At 36.5% G+C, this 26,658-nt stretch overlaps 1 protein-coding gene across 5 annotated transcripts in view; it reads left to right on the top strand.

The window, feature by feature from the left end:
• Window positions 1–26,658, top strand: part of DCC (DCC netrin 1 receptor) — a 1,226,177-nt gene that overhangs the window by 891,968 nt on the left and 307,551 nt on the right. For all 5 annotated transcript variants that reach the window (XM_070452514.1, XM_070452512.1, XM_070452511.1 and 2 more), the window contains 2 exons: window positions 576–714; window positions 7,370–7,419. In XM_070452514.1, the coding sequence (XP_070308615.1) occupies window positions 576–714; window positions 7,370–7,419 (189 nt within the window). The remainder of the gene's footprint in view (window positions 1–575; window positions 715–7,369; window positions 7,420–26,658) is intronic.

Below are 26,658 nucleotides of genomic sequence, written 5' to 3'. Positions count from 1 at the left end.
AATTCATGTAGCAAAGTATCTGTCAGTTTCAAGAACCAAGAGTATGTTTCAGCAGAAGGAGTAATTGTATATTTCAGCAGGAGAAGGAGTAATTCTTTTTTTTTTTTTTTTTTACTTTTTATTTAGTTAGTTAGTTTATTTATTTTTTTTCCCAATTATTTTTATTAGTTGGAGGCTAATTACTTTACAATTCTATTGTTTCTTGGGAAATTAGTCCATTTCAGGTACAGGAGCAACTCTGTTCCTGTGGCTTCAAGAGCTGCCTTCTGCCTATCAGAGTTTTGGTGTGGGTGTTAATACAACACACCATTCAATCATTGGGTGGCATTAAACCAATTGAAACTTAACGACTGTGAAGGCAGCATGGTGTTAATTCAGCTAGGAGTCTACAGAGTGGCTTGGTCTTTAGTGGAGGAGTGTGTATCACCATTTCGGTTTTATAACAACTCATAATAAGGCTAGAGTGTTGCTTTGTGAGTGAGAGTCTGCTATCAGTTCACTGATTGCTCAGAATGGCTGCCATTTCTGCTTTAACATGCCTCCTGAATAATGGTTTTGGTGTTTTATGTCTCCAGAATATAGAGGTTGATGGGCTATCTTATAAACTGGAAGGCCTGAAAAAATTCACGGAATATAGTCTTCGATTCCTAGCTTATAACCGCTATGGGCCAGGAGTATCTACTGACGATGTGACAGTGGTTACGCTTTCTGATGGTAAGTTATAGACAGTGGAATTTGACTAACTTATTTTGAATATTGAGTTGAGTTGAATGCATTGATATTGAATGCATGTGATAGATTCCATGTTCAAGGTGTCCTAACTAAAACTTCATGAAATAGACTAACATACATTAGAACTTTGGCTTATTCTTCAAACCACCTATTACAGTCAAATTTAAACTTTAAAAAGTTATACACTCTGAATCAGGATGTCCTTATTAGTCATTTTCAAGGTATGACTACTGCCTAGGAGTTCAAAATAATTTTGTGTGTGTTAAATACAAACACATTTGTACATGCATGTGGGCTAATTTACATCAGCATCTTTTGTTTTTCCTTCTAAACAGTGGTAGGTGATTAAATGTGTTTAAATGATGGACAATCCTCCTACATATACCTCTAATTTGAAAAAAAAAAAAATCATGAAGATTTAGGCCAAATAATCCAATACTGAAAGTATTAAAACTGAACCTGAAAATTTATATTTTACTTTAACCTTGCCTAGCAAATGAAAGATTAGACGTATTTTTAATGCCATAAAAAAGAGGAAGAAATCTTAATGAAATAGATGAATTTGACAAAGCAGTAGCAGAGGTAACTAGAGATCTAAGAAACGGATGATAATGAAATGTTGGAAGTTTAATGAAAAGTGAAAATAAAGCATAGCAGAGTTTATGATATGAGGCCAGTGACAATTCAGGCAGGTGCAGAAATGCAGAGAAGTGACCTCTATGAATATTAAAAAGGCAGCAAGCTATTTCTTTTCAACAACAGTTTCCATGTTGGTGTGTGTAATTCTATAAATTATTGATCTTTTGAATTTCAAAAAATGACTTCAGTTTGTGATTCCTTGGCCAATCCACCATGCTTTAATCTTGGAAAGTATCTGGGTAAATACCTCACACAATTTCAGTGAAATGAGGACGCACATGTGTGTTCTGAAGGGCAGTGCAAAGGAGACACGGAAGTAATGTTCATTTGCAATTTCAATATAAAAACTATATATTTGACACCACTTCCGTATCATTTTTAATGTAATTCCTACGCTCATTCATCTGATTCTGTTATTGAAGACAGAACAGAATATTTATTGGCAGAATAAATTACTTCACAAGTTATAATTATAAAAATAAAAGGAAAACAAATGAAAATGAATATTTTACATAATTTATGTAGATTTCTTTCACACTCTGAGTGTAATGCTGTGGCCTTACTCTCTACTTTGGTTTTAAATGTCATAAGTGAGAAAGACAGATTATTACTCATTAATCCAGGAATTATTATCTAGAAGTGTTGCAACATTTAGGATTTAGAAAATGCCTGTCATTTAAATAAAAGGATTTCAGGAACCTCATTCAACAAGCATCACTGTGCAAGAGGCCCCCAGCTCCCCTCTGTCAGATGCATTGGATACAGAATGCATGCACTCCAGGGGCCGCTAGGACTGGGCACTCTGACCTCATCTGCATTCATCTTTGCAATCATTTCATCTCTTTTACTTCAGTATGATGTCCTTTCCTCTCTACTGAAGCTCTCCATGCTGAGGTCACATGTAGATGAATTTAATTATAATTATAGTCACCCACTTCCTAGTTGTACTTAATAAAGCCATATTCTTCTTGACTTTCTAGGTGTTATAAAAGGCAGATATTGTGAAAATTAAGTGGCTAATCCATATAAGCACCTGAAACATGAGCATGGCATGTATTTAGATGTTTAATAAATGTTATTATGCCAGTGTCTCTCATTATTCTAAATGTTCCTTAAATGAGAGGTGATGTTATATTCATCTCTATATCCCTCCCTACTCAGTAAATATTTGTTGAATCACTCAGGCAGTTCAGCCAAACCTGTACAAATGTTTGTAAGTATAGGCTCATCTTTAGGACTTCCTATTTGTGAAACTAATTTAGCATGTAATTATGTCTAAATACGTGTGTTACGGAGACCTTCGTATTTCTTACAAAGCCCTAGAAATTCTTACCAAAAAATTATTTGGGGCCCATAGAAAAATTGAATTAAAAAAAGTGAAATGCCAACTGTTTTTCTGAATTAATTACCCAAAAGTATTCTTGTTATGCTAAGATGCTTATAAAAAATTTTTACTCTAATGAACTGTCATTTCTAATTTAGCTCCACTTTGTTTCTCTGGGAAGAAACTTTGTTATTGTTCAAATTCCTCCATCCAGTGTATCATTAGTTTATGATGTTCTACTTTTTCAGACCCTTGGGATTGTAGATGTCGACTCAAAAAGATGCACAACTTGAGAGTTGTGAGTTAGTTTATTTGGGGTCACAATGATTACTGCAGCCAGCAGGCAGCACCTCAGATAGCTCTGAGAGGCTGCTCCAAAGCGGCAGTGAGGGAAGGCAGATATAGAAGGTTTTGGTGAAGGGGGAGTTGAATACCATTAAGCCGTTGTTTTACAAAAGTTTTTTTGCCAATCATGAGGATCTGATGTCACCGTGAAGGGATTTAGTGCTTTTCTAGATATGAGGAGATGCAAGGATTGAGATCGTAAAATCAGCTCCTGAAAATATCCAGCTGTCTAGACACCTGTCCCACCAGATTCCCTGGCGCACGGAGGGCCTCACCCCACCCTGAGCTCCCTCGAAGGCTGTTGGAGGTCAAATAGTTGCAGAAACACAGGGTTCAGTCTCCTCAGAGGCAGATGGCAAACGCCCTGGTTGTTCCGTCTGTTGGTAATGCTCTTGGCAAGTGCCAATTTGTAGTTGGCATAAAGCATCAATCTAGACAGTCTAATATTTAGTGCAGACTGTGAGTAGATTTGCTAGTTGGTTCTGATATACTATCTCTTGAACTGGTTGACATAAATAGGCTATTTATAGGTTTTGTGAATTAATGAGCATGTATTTGCATCCATGCCAACTTGCCCTATTTCCAAAGGCATAGGGACTAGATATCAGGGGCAAACTCAACTATAGGAATGTGCTTCTTACTTTTATCAGTAATATTTCTTGAGTATTTATTAGTTCAAGGCCCGGTTCCACATATTTCACAACACTGTATTTTTTCCTACTTTATAGATGACCAAACCAAGATAAAGGTCATAAATGCTAGTAAGCAGCAGAGCCAGGTCATGGAAGCTAGTTAGTAAAGAAGGAGAAGTCAATGTGGAAAAATGTTGAGTTTCTCTTATTCTACAATAAATGTCTCATATTAGTTCCCTCAAGAAAAATGCTCAGTTGTGTATAAATTATTTCAATCCACAAATTATGTGTACAGGACAGCTCAGGCTTGCTAAGGAGAGGAATTCAAGTGAGTATATGACTCATCTACAAATGTGGAAACTTAATCTAGTCTACAGAATGCTTCATCACCACATGCTTAAACCAACATGTTCCACTGTATTAAGAGGAGTTTCCAGATCAAGTGACTCTGATTGGCTTTAATGAACCTATTGTAAATGATAAAGTACTTGACATTTTGAAGAGAAAAGCAATGAACTATGCCCTTCCCCTCTGCTTCATGAAATAAGGAAGCATTGTCAGATAAGACCAATAAAGTCCCAATAGATAAATGTTGAATTCCACTCACTTTCACTAATCCTGTCTATTATTATCTATTTATTTGTAAATACTATGGAAATTGATAGTGAAAAGGAGGAAATAATAACTAAAAATACTGTAGAAAACATTCACTTTCTTTCCTGACTGTGTAAGTCAAGAATAGCCAGTGTGCTATCATGAAAAAGTAAGAGAAATTTGTATTGTAAAAAATAGACAAAATTCATCAACACCATTGTGATAAGTACACCTTTGGGACTTGGTGGCTTTGAATTCCTAATACAGAAAATTATCAGATTGTGGTAGTTTATTCTTTTTCTTGTATATTCTTGGCCTTCTGAGATGAGGAGCTATATATCATTTGTAAACTTTTATTAAAAGGACATTTAAGGGTTACATATCGACTAGCATAGCATCTAGAACAAAATGTGTGATAAATTTAAGACACCTTCCCTTTCCTCCAAAAATCTATGTTACAATTTGTATAATGTATAATATAATGTAAATATTCTAGTATCAGATGAAACATAAACTAGAGGTATTTTTCATGTTTGTGTTTTGTTATAGTTTAATATTAAGAAGTTATTTCCAATCTTCACTTTTAAAGAATTGCATTTCTCGTAAGCTGCGCAATTACATGATTCAGAGCATAGTATTTTTTTCAGTCTGTACCTATTTTAATTTTTATCGTGCTACAGAGTAATTTGAACGTGGATCATATTAAATTTTTCCTCATTATGAGAATATCATGCTTTTTTTTAGTTCTTCTGATCACACAAATTGTTATTTCCAGCCTATCTTTAATCTTGTCTTGGTACAGTCACTTTATAAAACTTTATGTCTATTAAAACTTAGCATCTGTTTAACCCTCATAGGGAGTTCCACTTCTACCATTATTTCCGCTCCTAGGTATGTAATGGAGGAAATGAATGCAATTGTCCAGCAAAAGCACAAACTAAAATTTTCAGAGCAGTTTTATTCCCATAACTCCAAACTAGAGATTGATCCAAATGTCATTCACCAGTAGAATAGACATATATATATTAGGGTAATTATGTATTATAATACTGTAGAACAGGAAAACAAAACAAAAAACTATTGCTACTTGCTACAATATGAATGAATCTCAAGAAATAAGTTAGCCAAAGAAGCCAGCCTAGGGGGGAAAAGTCAACAACTATGGTTTTGTTTTTAGTGAGCTCAGAATAAACTAATTTCTGAAGTTAGAGGTCATAAAAGTAGTGGCTACTATCAGAAAGATATTGACAGAAAAGGGACACAAGTGAGCTTTCCAGAAAAAGATACAGAAAATGATATAGACAATGTTCTATATCTTGATCTAGGTGGCATTTAAATGGAAACACACACACACCATTTTATCCAGTCACAGATTCTGAAAGATTTGTGCACTTTCTTATATGTTATAGTTTAATTTAAAAAATAAATTTGCAAAAATAATAAACATTTTTATTGTTGAGCAAATTTATTCATCAGAACCCTAAATGTTAAAAATATTTTATTATAATCTTATAATCTTTCTACAAATTGATTCATTCAGCAAATATTTGCTAAGTGTGCCGCACGTGCTTGACGCACATCAACATTGGGCATGCAGCATCCAAAGGACAAAAGTTCTGGTTCCTCTGAGGGTTATATTCTCTATTTGATAAGAAAATAATAATATAATCAAATGAAATTTAAAAATAAAGTCTATCTTGTAAATAATAGACTATCTTTTTGAAAGAATACTTGTTGACCTAATTCATGAACAAGCCTCTGGTAAACATTTTATCACAAGTTACATTGATATTAACCTTTATCAAGTTCTAAGACAAGAAGTTCAAAGTCAAAACAAAATGAGTGATTATAATTCCCATCATGTATAGAAAGGTCCAGAAGCTAATATTTGAGTAAGTATTCATTTTTTCATTTAATTATTGAGTCAGTAAATATTAATTGAATGTCAGTTTGGAGGATATAAAGATTAATCAGACATATATCATGTCTTCATAGTGATTCTTTTTCAGAAGGCAAAACCAGAGTAGAACATAAATAAATCCAGGGTAAATACAAGTACACCAGGAAAACATAGATATTGTCCAAGTTCAAATTAAGGAAGAGAAACATAACAAAAATAGCTCTTAAAATTTTGAGGATGCTGAAAGCACTTCTTCTCTACTAAATTTATCAATTTGTCATGAAAATAATACTCAGATTTATATACAGTAAGCATTTACTGAATTCCTGAAGCATTTACTGAAGCTACTTATATCCCTGTTGTGGGGCAGAAATCTTTACTTTTTTTGATTCACCCATTAAATTCAGAATAGTACTTGACATATAACAGTCTTTCAGTGAATGGCTGTCTTAGAATTACTAACATGATAGAATATTCACTTTTTGATATAGTAAATATCCATTTAGAAGTATTATACAGAAGGCTGTATATGTTCTTCCACCTTTCGTGAAGGAGCAGAACAATTGAAATGCAAGTAGGAGAAACAAAATACCTAGAAAACCCACAAAGAAAAAGAAATTGCTCCCTTGTTAATAGAATTCACTCACCAAATGCACTCTGGTAACCTGCTTGCATCTGTGACACATGGGTTTAATTACAAAGTGTGAAAAGAAAGGGGATGTGTTTCTTCTTTTCACTTTTTAGGGGATAATAAAGTTTGCATTAAAGGGATTAAGCAACAAAAGTGACCATTAGAATGACATATTTCATCATAAAACCACGCAGGTCCTGAAAAGCAGAAAATCTTAAGCCTTTAAAACCACTCCAGGAAATCTCCTGTGTGATTTTATTGGTTCCTCTGGGAAGGTTATCACTAGGAAGCTGTAATTAAATGGCAGTATTTAGTATCACTGCAGGTGCTTTCTTGCCTAAGTGTTTTGGGGGCTCCCTAGATGAATAACTGGCCCACCAAGTGAGAAAAATATAAACAAATGCAGTTATTTTCCATCTCTCCAGGAAAACATTGAAGTGCCACCTAGAATCACCTACCTAATTTTTCTTACAAACTGTGAAAAATATGCACTTTCTCTTTTCAAAGAGGGTTGGGGTTTCTCTTTCATGATTTTGGCAATAACTGGTCTCACCTTGTTTGATTTCTTGTAGTGCCAAGTGCCCCGCCTCAGAACGTCTCCCTGGAAGTAGTTAATTCGAGGGTGAGTTGTGGAAATGTTTACTGCTTCCTTACCTATACATGTGTACCTTTCAGTCACCCAGCTATACTGCCTGGGGTGGATGGCGGCTTCCATGTGAGCCAGTGTCCAAAACAACACAGTGAGTGGCATTAATCCCACATCCTCCATCACACTTGAATTAAACAAAGGGGTTGTTTTCTTCTAGTATACTTCATTCTATACATGTTTTAACGATTAAAGGTTATTCCATTAGGTAACAGAGTTATCTACTCACCTATATTGATCAGAACAGGACATAATGTGCTGGGTGGAAAAATTGAACGTAGGAATGAAAAAAAAAGTAACTGTAAGAGGTGGGATAAAGAGAGACCTTGTTTCCTGGTAGATTTACTTAGAATTGACTCTTTTATCATCATCCCTCTTCTCTTACAGACATGGAGGGCTGTTCTAGGGCTCTGATAAGGTTATATTTATGAAGCAGTGTTTCTCAGTGATGAATGTTTTCTTGGCCTGAAAAGTTGATGTAACTTTCAAAAGGGCTTAAATTAGGCTGGGTATAGCTAAAGATAAGGAGTTTAATGCCAGAAACAGTTTTCTGGAAATCTCTCCTTATTCCGAGCGTGTCTCACTCAGCATTGGAAACAAGCCTAAGCCATGTAGTAGACTGATCTGGCTTCCTTCTTTCATCATCTGATCATGTGCACTCAAGGAAGTAATTTCACTCTCCTTGGACCTCAGTGAGGAGATTGGCCTAACTGGTCTCCAAGCTCTAGGAGACCCCAGGGAAATTTAATGTGTCTTAGAGAAAGTCATACTTGGGTATTTAATCCTGGCTTTCCCTCTTAGCAACTGTATCTGGTGTTAGAAAACCTCCAACCTGAATAAGCCCCAGCTTCTATTATATACTCATATAATGTGAATGTTAATTCTTCCCGTATTGATTTGTCATGAGGAAGTAGTTACATACCATATGCAATGGATCTGACTTAGTGTCAGTAGTTATTACTTCATCCAGTGTACAATTCCTTGCCGTATTTTGCGGATACCTCTGATGAAGTCATAGTCTGTGATTTTGATCAGATTTACCTACCTCTGTCAAGTGAATTTCTCTTTTGAAGCTAATGAAAAAATGTCTCTAGAAAATGGTTACCCTTTATATTTTTAGACACTAATTGCATGCAAATGAATGAAACAAATTTAAACCTAGAAGGAAGAAGAATAAGTGAATTAAGGGAGAAAAAAATTAGCTAAATGGAAATAACCAGAAATAGAAATCACCCTAAAAGTGACATTATTATTTACAACAACATTAAATGTTTTATAGCTGAGCTGTTCTTATTAAGAGATTGCCAAATCAAAGTCAAATAGAGCTTAACAGTTCTTGTAGGTTGCCAATGAGTGAAGCTTGGAGACCATATTGTAGTTTCTCTTGTTTTAATGACTCATTTTTGTTAGAATTTCACCCTCTGTACATCTTTCCTCCAGGTCAGAACATAGAAATTGATATAAGCTCTTTTCACGTGTGTATGCTCATATCCCATAAAAGTCTGCTTCAGCACAGGATAAATGTTTTCTTCTGAAGGTGAATAAGGCATTACTGAATGACTCTGGATGCTATCTTTAAATATGAATGTATTACTTTCCTATAAGAAGGAATTCCTGGATTGCAAAATTGACTTTTCAACTGATGTGTGTGTATTGTATATACACACACAAATATCATAGGTCATACTCCTCTATACTCGGCAGTGTTTGCAGCAAGCAAATATTAACATTCCTGATTCTGTCCTCCTGAATTTATCTCTGTAGCATTGCACTACCAGAAAATTTAGCTTGTTCATAGCTTTTCAGAATGAACACAGCAGAGCAGAACACTGGAAAGCTTCCGACTCTCCTCTTCCTCTATTGTCTTCTTTCCTAGCTTTTAAGGTATTATAAATTATTTTTCTTGGATTGTTACCAAGAGGAAAAGAACTGGGTGATCAAACACTGTTTTGTCATCCCCAGTATGTTGATGCAGAGAAGAATACTAACAATATTCTATTCTGATATACTTTTCTTTAAAAGAAAAGCTCTCAAATATACTAATATTTGCTCCTAATGATTACCATTTCAAGGAAAAATACTTGTTTAAAAAGAAACTTTGTAGTTGAAAAATTGACATATTCTTTTTGACCAATAGAATTATGAATTTGGGGGGATGTTTATTTAATATAGTAGGAAGAGTCATACTTTAAATTTGTATTATATCTTATCAGCGATTATGGAACTTTTGATGAGCAGTCAATGAGGAAATGTCTTGGTGTTCGCACACAGGTGGCTAGGGTTTCTGTACATAGGGCTGAGAAATGACAACAAGATATAAGAGTATAATTTCTAGGTACTTGATATGGTATGGCCACCTATAAGCCAACTGGACCAAGAAATCATCTTCCAGGACATGCGAAAAAAGCGGTCCTAATACACTGAGATAAAGGACCGAAGGAGTTTTTTGGTCCAACATAGTGGATTGCCTTTATAAAACTAATCACAAAACAGACTAGACTCCTTTTCTGTATGCTGCCTGTGAACACGTGTTATTTTGAAGGAACGGCTTGACTTATAGATATTATTTTTAGTTAATGGTTATGATTAGATGGTTATTTTTCTTATACTAAATACTTTTTTTTTTTTACAAGAAATAACATCTTCACAAGAAGAGATAAAATAGTGACTTGCTATATGTACTTTAAAGTGCAATTTTTTGTTAGGAAAACTTTCTGAAAGGATAATTTTCTTAAGATTTTATTTTGAAAACTATTATTAGAAGAAATAAATATTACAGCTTAATTGATTGGTATATAATGTACAAGCTTGTAGAATTCAAACAGCATATTAAGTTGGCACTTGACTGTTTTCCTTTATTTCAGTACAGAAGTTTGCAGAATAAGACAATTTAGGGTATACTGAGGTTCAAGGTATTCATGGTGTTTGAACTCTTTCAGTAGCTCTCTGAGATCTTGAAAAGCCACTGCGTCTTGGTTTCGTTTATTAATTTAATGTTACTCTCCACTTACTATATATCTACTGTGTGTGTGTAAATATTATGCTAGGGACCTAACTCAGTCTTTCCCTTCATGGAACTCACCGTTTATTAGGAAAACATGGGACAGGAAATTCAGCTTTCATCTAACCTCATTTAATCCATTGTAACTCTTCAAAGTAGACATTTTATCCCCCTTGATAAGATGAGAGCTGGAGAGAATCTCTAAAATCTCTCATGGCTTCCAAACACCTCTGACTGTATTTTCACTTGTTATACCTCTTCTGAATCATTTTATCTTTACAGAGTTTGAGAAAATGGCACAGGTATATTGATTAAGTCACGTGGTCAGGTATTTATCAGCTGAGCACTATGGAGTGATTACAAGGAAAGAAGCACTTAATCTAAATAAGAAAAAAAAATACAGTAAAACACCAGGCATGGATCTTTGTGCACATTTAGAGTCTTCAAGCACAAAATATTAGATTTCTCTCATTATACCACCTTTACACCTCTCCACTGTTGAAATTCTTATCCTTCATCTATGTGGATGTCATTTTGCCCACCCCTGAAAGGGTTACCCAGTTAGTCACCCAGAGTTCAGTAGTATGTGATACAAACCACTACAACAGTAAAAGATATGACCGGTTATCTTTTTTAATCTTAAGGCAGTTCATTTCCCCATGTTTCAGCATAATTTGGCATGTTTTAATAACTTGAAAATTAGTTTAGCAATCATGCAATTCCCTTTAACCGGAAACTACCCAAAGGGAGAATTAAAATAGCAACTTCCAGCTTCAGAAAGCAAACTGATCATTTTGGTCCCAGATGTTTTACTGTCTTTTTAAAAGTGATTAATTAATTAATACTTTATTAACACAAGGGGAATCTTAAGCATTGTATCATTGAATTAGCCTTAAAAGGCTGTGTTTCTCAATATGTGTCATGACAGGAAGGGGTGTTTGTTTGTTTTACAATTTAAGATTTGACAGATTCAGAAATATTTCACTTTTTTTCATTGGAGTGTAGTTGATTTACAGTGTTGCGCTAGTTTCCACTCTATGGCAGTGAATCAGCTGTCCATGCACACACATATTCAGGAAGGGTTTTGACTGAGGTGTGTCTCTTCTGTCATTGGGCTAGTGATAAAATCAACAGAAGAGACAGCCAAGTGGATAGCTGAGTGAGGCTTTTGCATTTTGATTCCCAACTGGGATGTTCACTTGTGTGAAAATAAGGAGAAGGGGATAAACTGGAAGAATGAAAAAGGGCCAATTGAATTATGTTATTCTGTAGACCTTCTATTTAATGAGGAGGGCCTGCGTGTGTGTGTGTGTGTGTGTGTGTGTGTGTGTGAAATTGAGATTGTCTTTCCTTGGTTGTGCAGAGGGCGCTTGCATTAACACTGCTTCCTGCTGCATCACAACCTCCCTAAAGCCGCACTGTTTTCACAGGTGTTCTAGAACCACTCCTATCATCTCACCATGATTGTAAATGTCAATCTCCCTCTTCTCTGCTGTGTAAAGGCCTTAGGTAGCTCATGAAAAAAGCTATTTTGGTTTTTCTCTTTGAATCATCCTAGATCCTCAGAAGATACATTTTGGCCACTGAGTTATTTGGAGCCAGAACTCTGTGTCCTCCCCTCACAAATATAGTGAATTTCTGAAACAAATTTAATGTGGAGAAGAAGGAGTCATAGGAAACCTTTAGGTGACCTTAGGTGACCTTTAGGTGATTGATTTCACATAAATATAAATTAGAAACTAGCATTACAATAATGTTTATGCTTACAAACTTCATACTGATATTTGTATTCAATCATAATACACTGAACATCTCTGCTGGACTGTGGTTTGATTCATTTGAATACATTTGAAGTAGATACAGATCTCTTGTATTTTTTTAGTTACTGATCCCTTCATTGATTCATTATGTAACTGTTCTTTGAGCATAGATATAATCTAGGAACAGTGACTGAAAGTATTTGGGAAAGGGCATAAGGGTAGGAGCATAATTATAAGGAAGGGAATATTTCCCGATAGTTCTTAGTGTCTAGTCGTTATTGGTATTTTGTTTATTGGTTGGTTTCTTTTTTGTCTAAAATTTGTAGACTAGACAAAAAACAGAGTATAGATACACATTTTCCTATTATGTTAAAATAAGACAGTGTGTAATAATTCATAAGACTCCCTCAAAAATAAACTTGTGTTTGGTCTGTAATTTGTATAGAATCTATATTCAGATATCTGCTATCCTACTTACTCTTTTGAAAAATATATATATTTTTTAATTGTAGTAAAATATACGTGGGCTTCCCAGGCAGTGCTAGTGGTAAGGAATCCACCTGCCAATGTAGGAGACACAGAAGATGTGGGTTTGATCCCTGGGTCAGGAAGACCCCCTGGAGTAGGAATGACACCCCACTCTAGCATTCTTACCTGGTAAATTCCTTGGGGAGAGGAGTCTGGTAGGCTACAGTCAGTGGGTTTGCAAGGAGTCAGACACAAGTAAATACAAAATACAGATAAAATTTACCATTTTAACCTTTTAAAATACATGGCATATAGGCATAAATACTTTCATATTGATATTGTTGCCCAGTCATCACCATTCATTTCCAGAACTCTTTTCATCTTCTCAAACTGAAACTCTGTACCTACTGAATAGCAATATTCTATTCTTCTTCTTCCTCCAGGCCCTGGGGACCACTATTCTACTTTCTGAATCTTGACTTATTTAAAGAAGTGAGGAAACCAATACACAGAAAAATTTATTATTGCCCTTTCAATTTATCTTCATAGAGAAATAAAACACAATTTTAAGTCTTCACTTTCACTGGGGAATGAAGGCTTTAATGAACTGTAGTGGTTAAGAATAGAGGCAATTGCTTTAGCTGGCTGGAAAGAAACATGTCCCTTTCCATTACTGATACTGCTTTCAGCTTACTTCTCGTTCATAGTCTCACATTGATGAATTATTTTTTTAAAATCTACTGATGAAGCCAACTGTCATAGTTAACAGTAAACAACCAGAAATACATGCATGGGATTGTTCTGGAGTAACTCTGGGAAACATAATCTTGGTCATCAGCATCGGTTTTATATCCCATCATAATTTAGATCAGAGCCCTAGATAGTAGCTAAATTGATCCTTTGATTTATTTTTGAACATTTGAAGTCAACAGTTTCCACCTTTTTTTTACTGAAAACACGATAGATACATTATGAATGAGGATATTAAGACAGTAAAAACATTTGCATAACCAAGTTTTAATAATATAAATGTATCATAGCATTCAAGTAAATTCTGCAAATAAGTCAAAGAAGAGGATACTCTTGAAATTCTAAGCATATCTTTGTATCACACCATCACTCATTTTCTTAGGTACATATGTTACATTTCCAAGCAATGATGTTTTTAAAAACTGAGAAAAATAAGTCCTCTATTGAAAATACAAAAGGCTGTGAAAAGTGTTTGTTTAATTCTGCTTTGCCCAAATGATTTCTTTCTATGAAAGTATTTTATACTAAATACTATCTTTAAAACCTTTTTTATCTTTTATCTTAACATCACGATATACATTCCAAGGGGCTTCCCAGGTGGCACTAGTGGTAAAGAACCTGCCTGCCAATGTAGGAGACATGGGTTTAATCCCTGGATCAGAAAGATCCCCTGGAGGAGGAAATGACTGCACACTCCAGTATTCTTGCTAGAGAATCCAGTGGACAGAGGAGCCTGGTGGGCTATGATTCATGGGGTCGCAAAGAGTCAGACACAACTGAAGCAGCCTAGCATGTATGCATGCATTCATTCCAAACCAGAGCAATGTACTCTAAAAATTGAGTGACCTTATTTCCTACATTCTTACCTGAATTAATTTGAAATAAAAATAAAAAGAATGTGAAAGAAGAAAAAATTATGAAAAGCCAGAAGTGAATCTAGAAACAGTCTTTATAACATGCCTATGTGCATAACTAAAGAACAGGGAATTAAGAACCATCAAAGACATTTATTACATGATTTGGAAAAGAGACAGGATTAAATCTTGATATCTATATGGAATTTTATAATGTAAACAGAATAGAAAGACATTTTCTGAAGTTTTCATCTTCTTACTTCAGATACCTAAATACATTAGTGTTTGCTGTTGTGTGTTTTGAGGTTATTACATTTTGCTGTTTCCTAGTTCTAGTCACTGGCCCTTAGCATACCTACATAAAGTCTTATGACAAACAGTCTAAAATATGTCATAGAATACCATTCTCTTTGCAGTTCTAGTCCCGTTTTCATATCACCTTGTAATTTGTACTTCATCAAACACATTTTTAATGGATCCAATTCTGATTGGCTCTGAAGGCAAAGCTCACTTTAGCCTTTCCATGAAGTTCAATGAGATTTCCCTCTAGTCATACATTTTTGAAAAGTGGTAGGTTTAATATTGGACTTAAATGAATCTAGGTTTAGTGATAAGATCTCTGATTTTAATTTAGTTCATAGAAGTTGCCCTTGTAGTTGGAATGGTTGATGAAGTGGAGGACAAAAATAGGTCTAGTCCTACTAGTAGGTAAAAGTAGTTGCTAACTATGTGATTTGATTTTGGAGATCTTGGAACATTCAGTTCACTAGTGTAGCTTAAAATATTGTTTACCTTAGAAGACAAATGTTGAAAAACAAATCTTTCATCTGAAAGATTTAAGACATTAGCATGAGTATGGTAATTAACATTCTTGGCACATATTTAAGGAGCATCTAATTATAACCATAATAATAATGGTAATAAGGACAGTAACTAATTTTTTAGCAGGTGTTTTGTGCCAGACAGTATGCTAAGTAATTAAAGCCCTATATACTCCTTATAATAACCCTATAAGGTGAGTATTATTTGTTATATTAATGATCGCAGTATTAACTTTGAGCCAAGTTTATTGCTGGGAGGGCTACAATGAAGTCAGTCAAATGTCCTTCTAAATTACACATGGCAACATGGTAGAGAGGGAGCTAATTTTAAATCAGATGGTCAGGAATGGGCTTTTTAAGAAGATGACACTTGAGCTGAGACAAGAATATCAAAAAGGACCAGTTTTGTCACCTTTAGAATAAATCATTCCAAGTAAAGCTAACAACTTGTGAAAAAGTCTTGAGAAAGCTTGTATTCCAAATCATGTGTGCGTGATTGGGAACTTGAAATAGTACCAGCATGAATGCATTATAGATCATGGGGTCAGGGGTAGATCACATGGTGTTTTACAGGGAATGGTAAACATTGGGATTCACTCTGTGAGTGATGCAAAGGGTTTTGAAAGGGGAACGATCTCATTCAACTTTTTAAAGTACCTCATTGGTTGCCATGAGGAAAATTTGGGGGGATAGGGTAGAGAGAAAGCCAGGACACCAGTTAGGACACAGTTCCGTGATCTACCGTATATGTTACATCTGGAGCCAAGAAGATTGACTAGTGGGTTGGAATAAACACACACACACACACACACACACACACACACAGATAAAGAGAAGAATCAAGGATAGAGACTAGATCTTTGCTACTAAAAAAATGAATGAATTGTGGAGTTGTTTAACGAGATAAGAATGACTGGAGAAAAAATTGGTTTAGAGGGAATAATCAATTAGATTTTGGGCATGTTGAATTTAAGATTACTACTAGACATATGATTAGACCCACTCCAGTATTCTGGGCTTCCCAGGTGGTGCTAGTGGTAAAGATTCTGCTTGCCAAGGTAGGAGACACAAGAGACAGAGGTTTGATCCCTGGATTGGGAAGATCCCTTGAAGAGGGCATGGCAACCCATTCCTCTATTCTTGCCTGGAGAATCCCAGGGACAGAGGAGTCTAGTGGGCTGCAGTCCATAGGGTCACAAAGAGTTGGACACGACTGAAAAGACTTAACACATGCCCAGGAAGAGGTAATAGTTGGGAAAGCAGGGTCTAGGTCTTGAGACACTACACATCTAGAAATTAGATGAGCATGAACAAGAGGGGTAGGATAAAGCAGAGACCAAGTGTCACACAGGCCAAGGAGGAAGATTAATGCTGCTAACTGACATGCACTGAGGAAAGATAAAGTCGAATTAACGGCAGGAAAGTGACCACTGTGGGAGGGAGCATGAAGACAGGAAGCTGGAGGACAGTGTGGAGTGACGGCAGAGGATGTGTTTGACAAGCTTTGCTCTGAGTTGGAGCAAAGAAGTGGACAGTAACTTTAGGAAATGGTAGACTTGAGGGAGCTTTTATAGTTTATTTTTGAACGTGAATGATACGGCAACTTTAGGAAACAATGCAATATAAAGGGTGTAGAAGGGAGAGTGGAATCTTGCAAGAGTACAAGCCTTTGAGTAACCGACACAGCAGAGGATCTGGCAGACAAGTGGAGGGGAACAGATCCTTCAAGCCCCGTAAGATGAGCAGAGATGGAGGGGCAGGTGTGGATACAGGCGTGCCCATCAGTCTGTACCTGAAAGATGAAGAGTGTGAGGGAAGATCACCACCAGTGTGTAATGAAGTATTGAGGGTTTGAAGAGAGAGGAAAAGTTGGGAAAATACTAATAGTTATTTCAGCCAACTCATTGGAAAAGACCCTGATGCTGGGAAAGATTGAAGGCAGAAGAAGAGGGTGACAGAGGATGAGCTGGTTGGATGGTATCACCGATGACATAAACGTGAGCAAACTCCAGGAGATTATGAGGGACAGGGAAGCTTGGCGTGCTGCAGTCTTTTGGGGTCTCAAAGAGTCAGAGATGACTTGACAACTGAACAGCAGCAAAAGTTATTTCAGATCATGGAAAGGAATCATAACATACATGAGTAGTGGACTGACCATTTGAGATGTGTCTCATGAATTTAAAGTGAAACAGGCCAACACAATTGTGTTTACTTTCTTTTCCATGGCTGGTTGTTTGGTTGCTGGCCAGGGGTAGGTAGTTATACCTTCTGTTCACAGTTTACCAGAAAAGAAGGGATGAAGTTAACTGGTTTGGCAGTTCAGTTCAGTTCAGTTCAGGCGCTAGTCGTGTCCGACTCTTTGTGACCCCATGAATTGCAGCACGCCAGGCCTCCCTGTCCATCACCAACTCTCGGAGTTTACTCAAACTCATGCCCATCAAGTCGGTGATGCCATCCAGCCATCTCATCCTCTGTCATCCCTTTTTCCTCCTGCCCCCAATCCCTCCCGGCATCAGGGTCTTTTCCAATGAGTCAACTCTTTGCGTGAGGTGGCCAAAGTATTGGAGTTTCAGCTTCAGCATCAGTCCTTCCAATGAACACCCAGGACTGATCTCCTTTAGGATGGACTGGTTGGATCTCCTTGCAGTCCAAGGGAGTCTCAAGAGTCTTCTCCAACACCACAGTTCAAAAGCATCAATTTTTCAGCGCTCAGCTTTCTTCACAGTCCAACTCTCACATCCATACATGACCACTGGAAAAACCATAGCCTTGACCAGATCGACCTTTGTTGGCAAAGTAATATCTCTGTTTTTTAATATGCTATCTAGGTTGGTCATAACTTTCCTTCCAAGGAGTAAGCGTCTTTTAACTTCATGGCTGCAGTCACCATCCACAGCTAGAAGATGGATTCAACCATCCAATGGAACTCTGGGGGATGCATAGGAAGAGATGGGTATAGATGCTAAGCAAGGAGAGCTAAGGAGGGGATTTCAGCCACACACACACACACACACACACACACACACACACACAGACACACACACATTTCCTTGTCTTTCCAGTTTTTCCTGGAGGGAATCTACATTCTTCTGTATCTCCCAATGATGTATTTCTCTCTGATGAGCCGAGGAAACACTTCAGAAGAGCTGCAGTTTCTTAAGTGATCAAAGCTAATACCTCAACAAAATATTCGGTTCAGTCCAGTTGCTCAGTCAACTGTTTACAACCCCATGGACTGTAGCATGCCAGGCATCCCTGTTCATCACCAACACCCGGAGTTTACTCAAACTTATGTCCATCGAGTCGGTGATGCCATCCAGCTATCTCATCCTTTGTCGTCCCCTTCTCCTCCCACCCTCAATCTTTCCCAGATCTTTTCCAATGAGTCAGTTCTTCGCATCAGGTGGCCAAAGTATTGGAGTTTCAGCTTCAGCATCAGTCCTTCCAATGAATATTCAGGACTGATTTCCTTTAGGATGGACTGGATGGATCTCCTTGCAGTCCAAGGGACACTCAAGAGTCTTCTCCAACATCACAGTTCAAGAACATCAATTCTCTGGCACTCAGCTTTCTTTGTAGTCCAACTCTCACATCCATACATGACTACTGAAAAAACAATAGCTTTGACTAGACAGACCTTTGTTGACAAAGTAATGTCTCTGCTTTTTAATGTGCTGTCTAGGTTGGTCATGACTTTTCTTCTTTTCTTAACGAAATATTAAGTAGTCTTAAAAACTTATGGCATTTCCCAATGTACTTCCGGTTTTTCCTCAATTCCAAGTTCTAGAATATATACTTTTATTGAGAGTTTGAAAGGGAAAAATTGAGATCACAGAGTAGGGTTTTACCTTAGTCTTCAAGGTTTGTTGGCCGTAAAATGAAACCTCTAACTGATCAGCAGCTGTAGTCTGGAACCATTAGGAAATATATGTTAGATTCAGAGAAAATGCAAACCAGAACACTGGGCATACATTTTATTAGAAAGCACTGTTAATTTGAACAATAAACAAAACTAAACCAACTGGTAATAAATTAGATAACTATAGAGCAAATCTTGCCAGGTAATAGTGCAACTGTCTAAATAAGAGTATTATTTTAAGATATAGCTGCTTTAGCAACCAACCTAAATCTAATGTATCTTTCCCTTGAGGTCATTTTAGTTTACTCTCATTAAAAAAGAAAAAAAAAACACTTCTAATATTATGCAGTTGGAATGTATACTCCCAATAACACTCAACACTGAAAGCTACTTATTTCATTTATTACGTTGCTCTTTCGCATAGAAAGTGGTAGCCTTCCTTGGTTATTCAGAACTGCTGAAAACATCACCAAGTCCACTGGCAAACTCGTTGAAACTGGCAGAATCTAAGAGCACCATCTTCATGATTCCTGAACATTTTATAGAAAGTATGCTACATATCAAATATAAATGGATTTTTCAAATATGTTGAAAAGTATGTATGTAATGGTAGGTTAAAAAGTATTGAAGAACAATTTGGTATTTTCAGAAAATTAACTTGAGATCAAATTGCATATCTAATCTTAATGGAACTGGGAGAAATTACTTGTGTCTTCTACAAATAACTTTGTTCCAAGGTAAATGATAAGAAATTTTATAGGATTTTTCTGTGTAGTAGCTCAAGTTCCTTCCACCTAAACATTTCTCATCTTTTGGTGCAATCTGTTTGACAGACCATTTTGTGTTTTAGCTGAGAGGCAGTAGCTATTAACTAGATCAGTGTCTATTTTATTTTTACATGGATAAACTTGAAGAGAGACACACAAAAGAAGTTTCTATGTGAAATATATTGTACTAACTGTAAACAATAGCATCCTTTAAAAATATGAAGCTGACCATAGATTTTTATGTTTTATGCTTAGATGAATCATGTAGCAAAGAATATATGTGCATATCCATGGCAGTAGTATCAATATCTAGTTCTCCATAGATGTCTATATATCAGCATTTATTTCCAAGTTGAGTTTTCTTTTTTGTACTTCAAAGAAAAAGAATCTGTGTTTCATTTGAATGCTTATCAAATCAAATTGAAATCAAATATCATGATACTTAAAGGAAACATTGTAAGTTAACAAATCTCCAAATGGTCTCTTAATTTAGAAGTTTTATTAGAGAAAAGGCAAGGAAGAACCTCAAGGTTATTTCCATTAGGATCTTGAGTGAATTCTTTCATGTGCCTATTCATTTGTATCTTCATTTATTCATTTGTTGGTTGAATAATAAATATTCCCTGAGTAAATACCACGTGACAGACACTAAGTGAACACTTCAGCTCTGCTAGTTTAATAAGATGCTTCTATGCTTATCAGTCAGGAATCTCAACACCTCCATGAATGGCAGCGATGAATGAGAATCTGACAAGTGACTGACAACCCCTGAGATTGAATAGATGCTTCATCCTCATGGAGCAAATTGACTTCTCTACCTGTGTTAGAGGGAGCAGCAACTTCCCTGGCAGTCAGTACTTAAGACTCTGAGCTCCCGATGCAAGGGGCCTGGGTCCGAGCCCTAGTCAGGGAACCAAGATCGCATATGGCATGTGGCGTGGCCTGAAGGAAAAAAGGGGCAGTGCCTGTCCCTGCACATCGATTAGAGCTTGTTGACGCATTTTCTGACCATACTTAGTTTGGTGTAGTCACAGAGCTGTTCTTGGCATATGAGATGCTGGGTCTAGAAAGCTGACCCTCAGTTACATGGATGCCTGCTCAGTCGAGTCCAGCTCTTTGTGACCCCATGGATTGTGGCTCTTCTGTCTGTGAGATATTTCAGGCAAGAATACTGGAGTGGATTACCATTTCCTTCTCCAGGGGATTGTTTCAACCCAGGGACTGAACTCATGTCTCCTGCAGCTCCTGCATTTTGCTACTGAGCCACCCAGGAAGCTTAGCTACAGGTGGGACTGAATCTGCACATTGTCCTACTGTCCTGGAACTGAACCTGGGTGTGGCTGAATCAGTGGGTAGAGGCTATCAGCTTGGAGAACAGAGCTGAAGTGCTCAGACTTTAAAGAGCATGAGTGAAAGTTAAGTTGTTTCAGTCGTGTCCGACTCTTTGCAACCCAGTGGGCTGTAGCCTGCCAGGCTCCTCTGTCCATGGGATTCTCCAGGCAGGAATACTGGAGTGAGTTGCTGTTCTGTTCTCCAGATTTTCCCAACCCAGGGATCAAACCAGCGTCTCCATCTCTTAGATCTGCTGCAATTGCAGGCAGATTCTTTACCACAAGTGCCACCTGGGAGCCCTTTAAGGAACATAGAAATCCCTTAGGGTAGGTACTTGTTTAAAATGCAGAAACCCTTCCCCTCACCCTGCAACACACAAACTTCTGATTCAGTAGACCTCCTGTCCAGGAAACGTTTTCTGATCAAATGGGGATGATCTACAGATCCCATTATACTAGCGTCTAATTTGATCAGTAGTTTCAAGCTCTTTAATACAATCCATTTCCAAGATTCACTTTTAAAAACAAAATTTTGAGTAGCATTTTGGTATGGTATGTAAAGGCAAAATGAGAGATGCTGTCATTGATCTTTCAGGGATTAGGGCAGAGGTGTGCTGGAGCCTGCTTATACTGGTCACCAAGATCCACTGTTAATTTTCTAAGGAGTTTTGTGATCCCATTGTTAAACACAAAAATTATTTGAATTATATAAACTTACGATGAAATAATTCCAGATTTAAAAAGGTAAAATTTGAAACCTATCACTTCTTCATTACTTTACTACATTTTATCTGTGCCTTGGAGTAATTTACATTCAATTTGCACACTGGAAATAATGTAGAATGGTGTGCTGTGTACATCCCTTCTCAGTTCTGCTACAGTGATGTCACATTTGTCACTTGAAATTTCCCTTGTTAGGTATATTTATATTGCAGAAATCAGCCAAGGCCAAACATGAAGCCTTTTTTTTCCCCAGAAAGCTATATTTTGAACATGTATTAGTATCCCACAGATTCCCTGGTGTCTCCGTGGTAAAGAATCCACCTGCCAATGCAGGAGTATGACAAGGTTGTATATTGTCACTCTGCTTATTTAATTTATATGTACATCATATGAAATGCTGGGCTGGATGAATCACAAGCTGGAATCAAGATTGCTAGAAGAAATATCAACAATCTCAGATATGCGTATGATACTACTCTAATGGCAGAAAGTGAAGAGGAACTAAAGAGCCTCTTGATGAGGGTGAAAGAGGAGAGTGAAAAAGCTGGCCTAAAACTCAGCATTCAAAAAACGAAGATCATGGCATCTGGTTCCATCATTTCATGGCAAATAAAAAGGGAAAAAGTGGAAGCAATAACATTTTATTTTATTTGGTTCCCAAATCACTGCAGATGGTAATACTTGTTTCTTGGAAGAAAAATTATGACAAACCTAGACAGAGTGTTAAAAAGCAGAGCTATCCCTTTGCCAGCAAAAGTTCGTATAGTCAAAGCTATGATTTTTGCAGTAGTCATGTGCAGATGTGAGAATTGCGTCCATAAAGAAGGCTGAGCACTGAGGAATTGATGCTTTTGAACTGTGGTGCTGGAGAAGACTCTTGAGTGTCCCTTCGACTGCAAGGAGATCCAACCAGTCTATCCTAAAGGAAATCAGTCCTGAATATTCATTAGAAGGACTGATGCTGAGGCTGAAATCCAGTACTTCAGCCACCTGATGCAAAGAACAGACTCACTTGAAAAGATGATGCTCTTTTGAGCATCACTCTCCTGATGCTGGGAGAGATTGAAGGCGTGAGGAGAAGGGGACAGCAGAGGATGAGACGGTTGGATGGCATCACCGACCCGATGGACATGAAGTTGAGTTAACTCCGGGAGTTGGTGATGGACAGGGAGGCCTGGCATGCTGCAGTCCATGCGGTCACAAAGAGTCAGACACAACTGAGTGACTGAACTGAACTGATGGCTGATTCGTGTTATTGTATGGCAGAGGCCAGCCCCAAACTGTAAAGTACTTATCCTTCAACTAAAAAATAAAAACATACAAATAAGCTAGAAAAAATCTCCACTGAAAATTACAGAATATTTTAAAATTCTGTATACAGAAATTCAGTTTTGAACATCAGATGGAAAGTTGATTTCAATCAATCATTATATGATTTCTCTCTATAATTGCTAGTCAATACCTTGACTTTTAGAAATGTCTACACAAGTGCAGTCAGGTCACTCGATGTCTACTCTCCCTTAGGGTGTTTGTTAAACTTTTTATTCTATTCTTAAATGGGTATACCTTTTTCTGAGAGTGTTTTCTAGACTCCTGGTTTTGATTTTAGAATTGATTTCCCCCTCATGCTGAGGAGGACGTGAATGTCAAGAACTTGACTCTCCGATACACTGACAGAGTGACACACAGACAGGAGTCAGATGATATCAATAGGAAAGCATCCTTATTCTCTGACATGTGGGTCTTGTGGGAAACTGACATTGATGGGAAGTGATGCTCTGTAGCCGAAAGGAGGAATATCTCTCTTGCTGTCAAATTTGATTTGATTCAAACTAAGTAAACACTTTTGTCATGATGCTGTTCTTAAGAAATATACTTCTGAATATGCCCTTAGCTTTTTGGTTAAGTCATAAATGTCTATAAAGTCTATAAAATAGTACCTGTCATAATAAGTAAATGATACAAGAAATAACTATCAGTATCTGTACCTGTGAAATGGACTATAAAGTCAGTACTTCAGCAATGCAGGACATCCTGTTTTTTTTTTTAAAACTAATTCCAGCAATGAGCAATCATTTGCCTGACTTTGCAGAGAATTGTGACAAGTGATATAACTGGTTTCGAAGAGGCTCTTTTTTTTAATGAACTTGAGACTTATTTCATTCCTAATTGTTATATTTGAAAGACTGACTTAATGTGTGAGTATTAATGGAATCCAAACTTTTAAATGCTTGAGTCTTACACACATTCTATTTAATCCTCATAATGTTAGATGGGTTTTCCAGTATGAAAAAAACTTAAATTCATTCCATTTTCTCTAACTTGTAGAATACGCTATCACTTACACAATGACAAAACAAAATCATCAAGCGTTTATCATAAAACTGGAATTTTAATGTTATCAGTTCATAAATAAGGGGCTGGATCTCTAGTCATTCATCTGACAACTGAGTCCCCTGTATAAACATTCTTCTAGCTCATACCGGAAATCTTCTGAGGACAGTGAACTTTTTCCTTTCTTAAGCAGCCGTTTTTGTCGCATGGAAGTCTAACTTCAGAAATTTATATTCGAAATGAATTGCCTCTCTCTGTAACATCCATTCACTTGTCATAATTATTTCCCCTGGGACTATAGGGAACAAATCTAGCGAGTCTGGTGGCTTTCCCTTATGGCAGTGTTCGGAATGTTTGAAGAAGTCTGTCAAGCCCTCCTTTGCTCCACAGATTTTTTTCTCCATGTTAAACCTCCTTAGTTTCTATTAATGTTTGTCATTGGCTTGTCAGCTCCTGACTTGATATGTCATCCTCTTCTGCATAGTTCACAGATGTCATTTGCTTATTAAACATCCCTTTAATGTACCTTCTTCATCTTAAATATAACATCATTGTTTGTATAGTATACAGTCACATTGATGTTGTGGGTGGTCACATCGTGTGGACTCATTAAAAGTGATTCTTCACTAATACACCTTGAAGTATCTCATGACTAATACTTACAGACCACATCTCCTTCACTCTGTTTGTGCCAGCCTTTATCTGATTTACATGCAAGACTTCTTTATTTGTCTTTATTATATGTTGTCTCAGATGATTATAACAACCTTTAAGGTCCCATGGAATCATTATTCACTTATTCAACATCAGGGAGCAAATATTGGTTGCATACTTGGTACATGTTAGGCAATGTGTAGGATGCTAATTCTGTGGTCTAGTTATTTGATACATCCCCAACTTTACTTGGCTTCCTTATTCCCAGTAATTTTCTCTCCACTTTAATTTGTCTTCAACCCTGGACCATATTTTGTTTCTCCCCCTTGAAGAAGCTTTCGTTAAAAACCTAAAGTTCTAAAACCATCCTAAGTGACAGTTGTTCTTTCCTTTCAGATCTGTACTGTGTTCACTCTCAATGAACTGATTGACCTCATAAATACTTTCCCTTCATTTATTTGGTTCCATTTATCATTTTGCCCTTTATCTCGTTCTTACTTTAAAATTGGGCCTTGCGTTTGATTATGTAACTCATCATATTCACCACTCTCAAAATTATTTCTATTATGTTTTGTTTTCCTTTAATACTAAGCCATTTATCTCTTATTACTCTTCTGAACTCTCTTGTCTATTCCTAAGTCAGAGTGTTATGGGAGAAAATTCTACAGTTGGCTGAAATACCTAGATCTTAAGGACCCTAAACATGTCACTCATCCTTTGCTCCTGTTGACAATTCCAGTTCTTCCCATACAGTCATCATATCAGTTATGAATCTAACACTTTAGTTTTACCTAGAGTTCTCTGCCTCATGCACAAAAGTGATTCAGAAATCCGTTCTGCTTTACAACAAAATCCACATATTTTTGCCCATATCCAAAAAGTCAATTAATATGCAGGGCTCCCTTGACCTAGCACTGTTTCATCAAAGCTAAAATTATATCAAGAAATGATTTTTCTATACAGTTTTTAAAAAGTAATTGAAGCTGATTCATTTGGGTAATTATCATAGGTCCTCATTTCGTCTCATTTCCTGTAGTCTAAGAGTCAATACGTTTGTCATAGTCTTATTCAAAGCCACACAAAAGGAGTTGATAAAAAGGAAAATTGTTCTCTTGCTTGACTTCCTGGTTTCTCTACTGAAATGTATCTGATTTTATTTAAAACCCTCCTGAATTATTATTGGCACCAAACATGTGAACTATGGCTTATAATCTCATGATTGGTATAATATTTTTTTTTACATGGAATAATTCAAAAGTCAGTACAAAAGCAAGATTACAAAAAAGTAACTTTTTTTTTTAACATTATTTCCACTTTCAAGATGTGCTGGTCAGTCATGGGTTTTGTTTTTGTTTGTTTGCTTGTTTTTCTTCCCAAAGTCACACAAAACCTGGCGAAGAGTGAAAATGAAAGTCACTCAGTCGTGTCCGAAATGTACCACAAAATATCATAGCTGTCACCTACAGAAAGCCATCCTTTGTTTAAACAGAGACTTAATGATCTATTTGGAATATAACAAATATTTGAAAGATGTCAAATATTTGGAATATGTCAAATATTTTGAATGTGTCAAATATTTAGAGATAAAATCATTCAAGCTCCCTATTTTAATAATTATATAAATTATACACATGTCTAAATTCCTCAGCTACTTAGTTATAGACCTGGAATGCAAACCTCAGTTGTCAATATCTACCTAAACTAGTACCTACTCTGTTTTGTATGGAAAGAAATTCTCAAAGAATTGATAATGCCTTTTAATACCTGATTCTCTTGAAAAAATAATAGTTTGGATGATTTGCTTAAAGCTGAAGCTTTTGATAATCATATGGTCTGCACTTCTCTTCTTCCTTATAAATATATCCATCTTATTACTTAGACAAGACAAATATG

The sequence above is a fragment of the Odocoileus virginianus genome, chromosome 22, assembly GCF_023699985.2.
Source record: "Odocoileus virginianus isolate 20LAN1187 ecotype Illinois chromosome 22, Ovbor_1.2, whole genome shotgun sequence".
NCBI classification, from domain to species: domain Eukaryota; kingdom Metazoa; phylum Chordata; class Mammalia; order Artiodactyla; family Cervidae; genus Odocoileus; species Odocoileus virginianus.
This window is presented reverse-complemented; position numbering and strand designations above follow the sequence as displayed.